This window comes from Rhagoletis pomonella, unplaced genomic scaffold (genome assembly GCF_013731165.1).
Source record: "Rhagoletis pomonella isolate Grant_MI unplaced genomic scaffold, Rhpom_1.0 Rhpom_scaffold_00002, whole genome shotgun sequence".
NCBI lineage: Eukaryota > Metazoa > Arthropoda > Insecta > Diptera > Tephritidae > Rhagoletis > Rhagoletis pomonella.
This window is the reverse complement of record NW_023458556.1, coordinates 95,195,296-95,204,253: the sequence shown is the minus strand read 5'-3', so window position 1 is coordinate 95,204,253 and position 8,958 is coordinate 95,195,296. Positions and strand designations below refer to the sequence as shown.

The window sequence follows — 8,958 nt, the reverse complement described above, 5'->3', positions numbered from 1 at the left end:
CTCTTCCCCGAGCAGCTGTCCGCTGGGATGGCCACGTCTGTGGCTCCCAGCAAGGAACTGCTTGCAGAGCATTATGTTATGCTCCTTTACTGGGAGCATCTGGGCCTCGTCATGTAGGTGGTGTTGGGCGTCATCAGGAGGCATCCTGTTCGCAGTTCGTAATGCCGTGTTTTGGCAGGCCTGTAGCTTCATCCACTGCGTCCTGCTAGTCTCCGCCGACCATACGGGCGCTGCATAGTTTAGAACCGGCCGGCCAATTGCCTTGTATGTTGCCAACAACGTTTCTTTATCTTTGCTGCAAGTGCTGCCGGCCAGCGACTTGAGGACATTGTTGCGGCTCTCTACTTTGTTTACAATTGCGGTTGTATGCGCCGAGAAGGAGAGCAGACTGTCGAAGGTAACTCCGAGGATTTTCGGGTTATTCACCGTCGGTATTGTTACGCCATGAATACCCAGTTGCAGTCTGATCTCCTTCGTCCAAGTGGTGAAAAGGGTTGCCGAGGATTTCGCAGGGGATATAGCAAGGCTCCTTGCAGTGAAGAAGCGAGAAAGTTCGGAGAGGTAACCGTTTACTTTCGAGCACAAGTCATCAATTCCATTCCCAGACGCCATGATCGAACAATCGTCAGCATAGGAGACTTTATTAACACCCTCTGGTGGCTGAGGAAGCTTTGAGATGTAATAATTAAACAGTAGCGGGGACAGGACACCACCCTGTGGTACCCCCTGCTTAATTTTACGTGGTTTGCTAGTTTTGTCTCTGAAAATTACTGACGAGTGTCGACCACTCAGGTAATTCGCCGACCACCGTTTGAGTCCCTGTGGGAGTGAGGAGGCCTCTATATCTTCTAGTAGCGTTGAATGACTGACAGTGTCGAACGCCTTGGATAGGTCCAACGCTACTAGAATAGTTCTCTCACAGGGGCGGTTTCGTTTTAGGCCACGAGTTATCTGAGTGTTTATGGCGTTAAGTGCTGTTGTTGTGCTATGCACTTTACGGAACCTATGCTGATGCTTCGCTGGGGTCAGGTGGTTTGTGAAATACGGGAGTAGCAAGGCCACAAGTGTCTTCGCTACCGGGGAAAGGAGAGTTATCGGGCGATAAGACTCTCCTTTGTTGGCTGGTTTCCCCGGTTTGAGCAGTGGGACCACTCTCCCCATCATCCATATGTCTGGAATGACGAGAGTGGCCATAGAAAAGTTGAGGACCTCCGTTAGGTACGCTACTCCCGCAAGACTCAAATTTTTCAGCATCAACATGCATATTCCGTCGGGTCCATGGGCTTTGGAGGCTTTCGCCTTCCCGATGGCTACCCTTACCTCACCGCTGGTGAAAACAAGAGGCGCACTAGGTTTTGGTATTTTGTGCAGCCTTCTGGTCACTCGACGTTTGGCTTTATCCACCGGAGGATGGAGAATGAACTGCCGGCTAAAATAGCTCGCAAATCTCTCTGGGTCCGACGAAGCGTGGTCACCAAAGTCTATCTCGACTCTGTCGTCGCGCTTCGTCGGGTTGGACAACGACCTCACGGTTGACCAAAGCTTGCTCACCCAGAGGCGAAGTTGCAGGTCTTCCAATGCTCTTCCTATTTCTTCCGCTTATGTACGTTCACAAGTTGCCGAATTGAGATCCCTAATACGGGGATTTTCGGGATCGGTCTGACGAAGGTTGTCGCGCTCATCAGGTAGAACAGCAGCTTCGGCAGGAAAATTCGGACGTGGATCCTTAATACATCCTGCTGGGATGAAGCGAGCTGCAGCAGCGGAGACAACCCTGCGAAACTTACGTTCACCTACATGGACGTCGGTTGGTATGGGAAGTGCAGTGAAGACGCCCTCAGTAACATCCGTGAAGCCTTTCCAGTCAGCTTTGGAAAAGTTGACATAAGTCCGGTGATCCACGGAAGCAAAGTCGGCAGGTTTATTAATCGAGATGACTATGGGCAGATGGTCTGATGCTAGGGTCAGCATAGGTCGCCATCATACGCTGTTTATCAGACCAGCGCTGACAATTGTTAAATCTGGCGAGCTACAGCAGCTGCCCATAATCCTGGTGGGTGCGTCGTCATAAATTAAGCAGAATGTCGAATCGTCTATCTGCTCAGCCAGATGTAGTCCTGAGCACGCCCTAAAGTGGCACCAGCCGAGGCAAGAGTTGCACTTGACTGATGTCACGTTACGGTATATTCTGCTCTGACAAACAGAGCAGATTGTCGGAGGGACTAGGAGTTGCCGGCGGTGGTGTGTGGGTGCAATTGTGTTTGTTTGTGTATCTATTGTTGTGTTGTGTTGGGGTGTGGGTGTGTTGATTGTGTGCTGCCCAGGCGGGTGGTGGTTTGCCGTGGAGGCGGTCCGGTTCGCACAGCATGGGGCCACGAACGACGTGGTCCATTGCCACCCGTCACAGGCATTGCACCTGACCGAGGTGGAGTTTGTATGCAGTCGTCTCTGGCATACGCAGCAGGTGTAGATTTCTGGCCCTGGGTTTGACTCTATGCCAGCCCTGAGCAGAAGGGTGCGGAGAAGATGTAGCCCTAGAATCGAGCAACGTTTGATGGATTTCGCCGACCTAAACGGGGTTAGATCGCCGAAAAAACAGCCCTTGGTCGGGTAAAACCCGAGTCATTCCGGTACGTAGAACCGGCTGTCGTGGGAATGTCGCATGTGTTGCTTGTGTTGACATGCATAGATTTGATGCATGATTTGATTTCAATTATTCGACAATGTCTTCATATGTTATTGTGAAACATGTATGAGCGACATAATATGAACTAGCACTTGCATGATGTTTCACATGTCGCTATGTCTTATAGTTCAACATTTGCAGGACTTTAATTCATATGGCTAGCTTAGAGTGAAATGTTGCTAAGTCAGTTTATAGAAATTTTACTGGAGAGAAAAACAACCTTTCTAAACATTTCCTTCAAGAATTTTGCAAAAGATTTCGTTGCAAATTAAAAGATTTAGAATTCTTTGTGAGCTTATCAAATTTTCACGCGTCTTTTTGACTTAATAAATTCGCCTTAAATTGAATATAAATGGGAAGAAATAAAACAAGCACGTTAGTTAATCCTTTTGGAGACATTGCGTTTTTTAATTTATTTTGCTTCCTATAGCCAAATATGAGTTTTCACAAAAAGTGGACGTAGATTAGATGATAATGGGTCTTTCTTTGTAGGACTTTCTTTTCGTTGGCAACTAAACTGCCGACAATTTTTAACTATTCACAATAATAATGGGATTAAAAAATAAAAGTCCGGGAATAAAATTGTCACTGAATCGTTTCGTTACAAGTTCTTTTTTCCGATACCTACTCAGTACTCGGTTAACAAGTATCGATACCAAAATTGCTTGCTATCGGACGAAAAGTATCGAGTGTGTACTTGTATTTACTAGGATCGTTTTGTGGAGTTGTAAAACTATCGATAGTGCCACCATCGATAGTTTCCATGTTTCAGAAAAAAACTATCATTACTCGTTGATAGTTTCCAGCAATACTATCGATAGTGTCAAACGCTACCATCGACAGTCAATGTAATGTTAAAAACTCTTCCAAATTAACAGGGACGGCTTCGAAAAACAAAAAAACAAAATATTGAAAATATAAACACACGTAGGACAGTTTTCTTAAGTAACTTTTAACTTCAAAATTCACTTTATGTTTAAATATTGCTTTAACATGTATAGTTCTGTCTAAGTAAAGCATTTTATTATCGAATTTTATTTATTTATTTACATATCTATTACTGAAGCTTACAATTAAAAATAAAATTATGAGCCTAATAAAGAAAGATTCTTCTTATGATCCATAACACATGGCAACGAAAATGGGAAAAAATTTGTTGCGGCAAATGTTACAGCTGTTTTTGATTGACTTGTGAGTGCTGATTACGAATTCATGAGCATAACATTTCCATCAGCTCCAGATTTTGTGAAAAACGAGGTCAAAATGTCAAAAAATCGGGTTTTTTTGGCAATATTTTAGAAGCTCTAGCAAAGAATCAAAAGGCGGGACTACTATCCCTGAAAATACCATCCCTACACCTTGACCTGATGGTCACTTATAGTCATTTATTGAACAGGAAAACCTGATTTTGTGCGAAGTTTGAGTACCCACCGCAATTAAACAAGTAGATATAGGATAGAGCCTTCCACTTGGGCTGAAACTAAGGTTTGAACTTTCGACTACAATTGCTTAAAATACCATCCCTGAACCTTAACCCTAAGGTCACTTATAGTTATTTATTTAACAGCAAAAACTGATTTTGGCAAAACTTATTTATTTTTTTCAATAGCACAGTATTTATTCCAGTATTTTTATATTGCTCAATAAATGACTTTTAGTGACCATCAGGTCAAGGTGCAGGGGTAGTAGCCGAGAGTTATAGCTTTAATTTAAGCCACAGTTAAAGGTTCTAAAGGTTGTTTTTTGTGCTAGACCTTCTAAAATATTGCAAAAAACGCGATTTTTTGACACTTTGACCTCGTTTTTCTTAAAATCTGGAGCTGGTGGAAGCTTTATGCTTACGGACTCGTAATCAGCATAAAAAAGTCTATGAAAAACAGCTTTATCATTTGCCGCAACAAAATCACTGTTGCCTTGTTTAATTGTTGCTTATTATAAATTTTCAAATATGCTATATTTTGTTTAAATTTCGTAATATAATTTTTTGATTTGTTTACAGCCAAGAAACATACAAACGTCAAACACCGATTATAGAAATGCTTTACTTCAGACATAGCCTTATGGTTTGAAGCAACGTTTAAATTTAAAGGGAGCTTTTCAATTAAAGTTTGCTTGAGAAAATGGCCATTAAAGGAGGAATCACAATGAAAGTATCACTTATAATAAAAAATTGACAAACTTAAAAAACTGACGCGCAGCTACATGGAGACATTACCCTGCAAAAATCGCGACTACTCCATGCATGCATGTAAAGAGTACTCCCGAACGATCAAGGAGTACTCCAAAATTAACCACAATTCATATAAAAAATATGGTCCAATTAACATTACGATGGACCATATACTCCATCTCTGCATTACATCAGAGTAGTGCAAAACTACTCCTAATATACTCCAATGACATTGTCGTTATATTTTTTCGTTTGTACACGCTTTTGTTCTTCACTTCGCAGATGCTTTTTTGAAATGAATAAAAACCAAAAACAAAAATTAAAAATTACATGTTGCTTCTGACGACATTCGAACCCGAACATGCTGAAAGCTAAGAACTAACAGCTAGCATCTCTACACGTTTAGCTACAGCCAGACATGCAAATGTACTTTCAAATGCTTAACTTCAATCACATTTCGTTAAACCACGAGCAGTGATCGGGTAACAATAAGCTGGTGCAGAGACACGAGTTGGTCCGCTACAGCATGACAGAGGAGCACTTTTGTAAGTACTCCAATATACCACAAATAGAGTACATGGTCCAACGATTTTCGCAGGGTATAAGTAAAATCGGCTGTGCTAGAGATTTAAACTATCGATAGTCAACTAGTACTATCGATAGTTTAACCTTTTTTGAGAAAAACTATCACTACTCATCGATAGGGAAAAAAAACAAAACTATCGATAGTACCATCCATAGTTTGACTCTTCTATCGTTTTGTCCCTATTTGTAACTGGTAGAATTAATTTGCTATGCTCTCCGCTCTTAAAATGCTGGCTGTGGGCTCAAAGCATTTCAGTGGTACGACATGATATTATTAAGTATTTTTAATGTCTTTTTGATTTATTTAGGGTTTGTGTTTAGGACCGCCGGGCTCAAAAACTTTGCTCCACAGAAGAAATATGACTGTAAGTAAACATTTCTTGAATATTCCTTTAATTAGGGTTCCCGTTTTTACAGATGTTGAAAAAATAGAACGGCCAAAACTACGTGTTATGGAGAGAGCACCACAGTATCCCCCAAATCTCCGACCGCCGAAGATGCAGAAGAAGTTGAAGAATATGAGGGGCCCTGAGATGGTTCATAATGAGTTTGTTCACAAGCAATATGGCATAATTGCTGAAAGTGGAGGACGTTTGAGATGGGGGCATTTCGAAATGTTACGTTTAACAATCGGTCGCAAAATGGATGTCAACAGAATGTTTGCTAGTTGGAGGGTGCCACCGCCTTGGCAGCCAATAACCAAAAAAGGGCAAGGTCAACGTATGGGTGGGGGAAAAGGAGCCATAGATCATTACGTAACACCTGTCAAAAAGGGCCGTGTAATTCTTGAAATCGCTGGAAAATGCGAATTTGCGGAAGTACAACCATTTTTAGAATTAGTAGCTCAGCAATTACCTTTCAAAGCTCGTGTAGCGTCACAAGAAATGTTAAATTCCTCGAAAATAGACAACCATGAAACACTTCAAGGTAGATACTTGAAGCACATAATACAAAATAATTTAAGTGGTTGTCATAAATGGCTTTCCCCAGTTGATCACAAATGGTTTGGTAAATATATTTAATTGTGATAGTTAAAAATAAATAATATTGCTATTTATCCTAGTTTAAGGCTTGTATACAGCTCTCAAGAAAAGGAAAAACTGCATATAAAATGACGTACAAGAAATAGCTAAGAAATTTTCTTGAGTCAAATTTCCTTAAGGCAGTACGCAGTTCTTAAGAAATTTACTATGCTTTCTACTACGGTTTTCTAAAGTTTTTTGTGAAAAAAGAGCACAAGGCAACCCAGGTTTGCAACAGAAATATATGCCCGTTCCATTATTTCTTGAGGACAGAGTGAGGCAACAGGCTGTGAAGTATCAAATATGTAAAAATTCCTTGGACAAACACGAAATAATGGCAAATTTTTCTTGACCGTTATCTTGAGAGCTGCATACAGGCCTTTAGCCAGGTCGGTTAAAATATACGTGACCTGAAAGGCCAGTATGCAGCCCTCAACAAAAGTAAAAACTCCATATAAAATGACGTACAAGAAATGGCTAAGAAAATTTCTTGTGTAAAATTTTCTTGAGGCAGTACGCAGTTCTTAAGAAATTTGCTACGCTTTCTACTACGCTTTTCTAAAGTTTTTTGTGAAAATAGAGTACAAGACAACTCATGCTTGCAACAGAAATATATGCCCGTTCCATTATTTCTTGAGGAAAGAGCGAGGCAACAGGCTGGTGAAGTATCAGTTGTCAAAATTCCTTGGACACACACACACGAAATAATGGCAATTTTTTCTTGACCGCTTGAGAGCTGCATACTGGGCTGAAAGGTAGTGTTGTTAAGTGAAAAAAACTGCTCTATTGTGAATTGTTAATGGGAAAGCGGAGAGGGAAATTTTTGTTTCCTTTTATACGCATAAAAAAGTATATATATTACGCAAATACCTCGCATAATTAATCATTTAAATTGGTTTTTGTATCCCGTTAAACTAATCACATGTTTCTTTCCAGCTACCAACTGGGTTGCTTAAAGGCCAGTATGCAGCTGTCTAGAAAAGCAAAAAAATCCATATAAAATGACGTACAAGAAATGGATAAGAAATTTTCTTGTCTAAAATTTTCTTGAGTCAGTACGCAGTTCTTGAGAAATTGGCTACGCTTTCTATTACGGTTTTCTAAAGTTTTTTGTGAAAAAAGAGCACAAGGCAACCCAAGAATGATAGAATAAAAGATTGCGCCGTCCTTTGCGTTGACATTTGTGTACCACAAGTAAACAAAGAATAGAGCGAAAAGAAGACCGAGTTGAAACTGCCAAAGCGGTTCACTTTACTGCGAAAAACGTGTTTTAATTTTGCTAAAAGCGAAAATATTGAATTTTTCACCTAATCTATTAGAGAACAGTGAACATTTTAGTGCACTCCATTGCTTTGCAAAGGAGCCTGCTTCAGCAAATGTTTAAGTGCACTTTATTGCTTTGCAATTAAGGTTTCTGCAGAAAACTGCAGCAGCATCTCTGCGGGATTGATTAGTTAACTTGCTAATGGAGGCTGCGTGGAGCAGAAACAAAATCATTGTGAGGAAATGCTGTTAATATAATAATAGAGAAACATTTCGGGAGCACACAAAATGCAGCGATTCGTCCCAGCGCTGCACTTGCATCTTGGCGGCTGTCGCACTTTAACACACAGCACATCGTTGTATTAGTTTTTACGCAGTCTTCAACTCAAAAATCGCTCACAAATTGCAAATTAACATGATTTAAACTGATTTTTACTTATAATTCAAACTTCTCTTTTGCTGATTTGTAAACAAAGGTTTATTTACAAGTTACCAGAACTGTCAAAATCGGCAAAACCAAAGTAGAGGTACCACTGACGGCGCCACCTTTGTTCGCTGCACCGTGAAGGCAACCCATGCTTGAAACAGAAATAGTTTCGTTCCTTATCTCCCAGAAAAAGTTCGAAGTAGTCAGATTTTGTCCAAAAAGCGATCCTTAACTCGAAATTTACAGCAAAAATGAAAGAGCAACCTTCAGTGAGAGTGACTTTCTTCAGTCCGAAGTAGTCAGAAGAATTTTTTCTGGCAAAATCTTGAAAAGTGTCAAACTCAACTGAATTTAAATTAACAAAAAAAGTGAGAATAATCTAAAAAGTGAATTGAAAGTGGAAGGAGGCAAAAAATAATTGATATAGTGTTTATTGTGCTTGTGCTTGTGTGGATGTGTTTTGTACATACATTTCTATTCTTATTTGACGTTAGTTTTGTTGTTGCCATTCTTTGGACTAAAAATTTGGTTTTTTGCGTTCCTTTACTTTTTCCTGTAACAGTAGCTACACACGACGAGCATATCCGCGCACATGTGCGCCAAATGCTGGCTGTCGTTTGCTACAGACGGCGAGCGGCTCATAAGTGATTTTGTACTCAAAGCGTAAACATGGAAAGGAAAGACGCGGATGATGCAATTGAAATACTTATGACTTAGGGTTTTTTATACCCGAGCGCACTTGTGCACAAGGGTATATTAATTTTGTTCACATAACGGTTGTTTGTAACAGCCAAAACGAATCGAG

At 40.5% G+C, this 8,958-nt stretch overlaps 1 protein-coding gene across 5 annotated transcripts; it reads left to right on the top strand.

The window, feature by feature from the left end:
• Positions 1-5,566: 5,566 nt before the first annotated feature.
• Positions 5,567-7,621, top strand: LOC118734785 (39S ribosomal protein L16, mitochondrial). Of its 5 annotated transcripts, none has more exons than XM_036464475.1 (4): positions 5,567-5,699; positions 5,763-5,806; positions 5,859-6,449; positions 7,400-7,621. In XM_036464475.1, exons 3-4 carry the CDS (start codon positions 5,894-5,896, stop codon positions 7,417-7,419), a joined length of 576 nt encoding a protein of 191 aa, XP_036320368.1. In that variant the 5' UTR covers positions 5,567-5,699; positions 5,763-5,806; positions 5,859-5,893; the 3' UTR covers positions 7,420-7,621. The 5 variants fall into 5 exon arrangements, with proteins under 5 accessions (XP_036320368.1, XP_036320365.1, XP_036320364.1 ...); XM_036464472.1 differs by having other exon boundaries at positions 5,569-5,696; positions 5,750-5,806; positions 7,400-7,616; XM_036464471.1 differs by having other exon boundaries at positions 5,569-5,699; positions 5,750-5,806; positions 7,400-7,615.
• Positions 7,622-8,958: the final 1,337 nt, after the last annotated feature.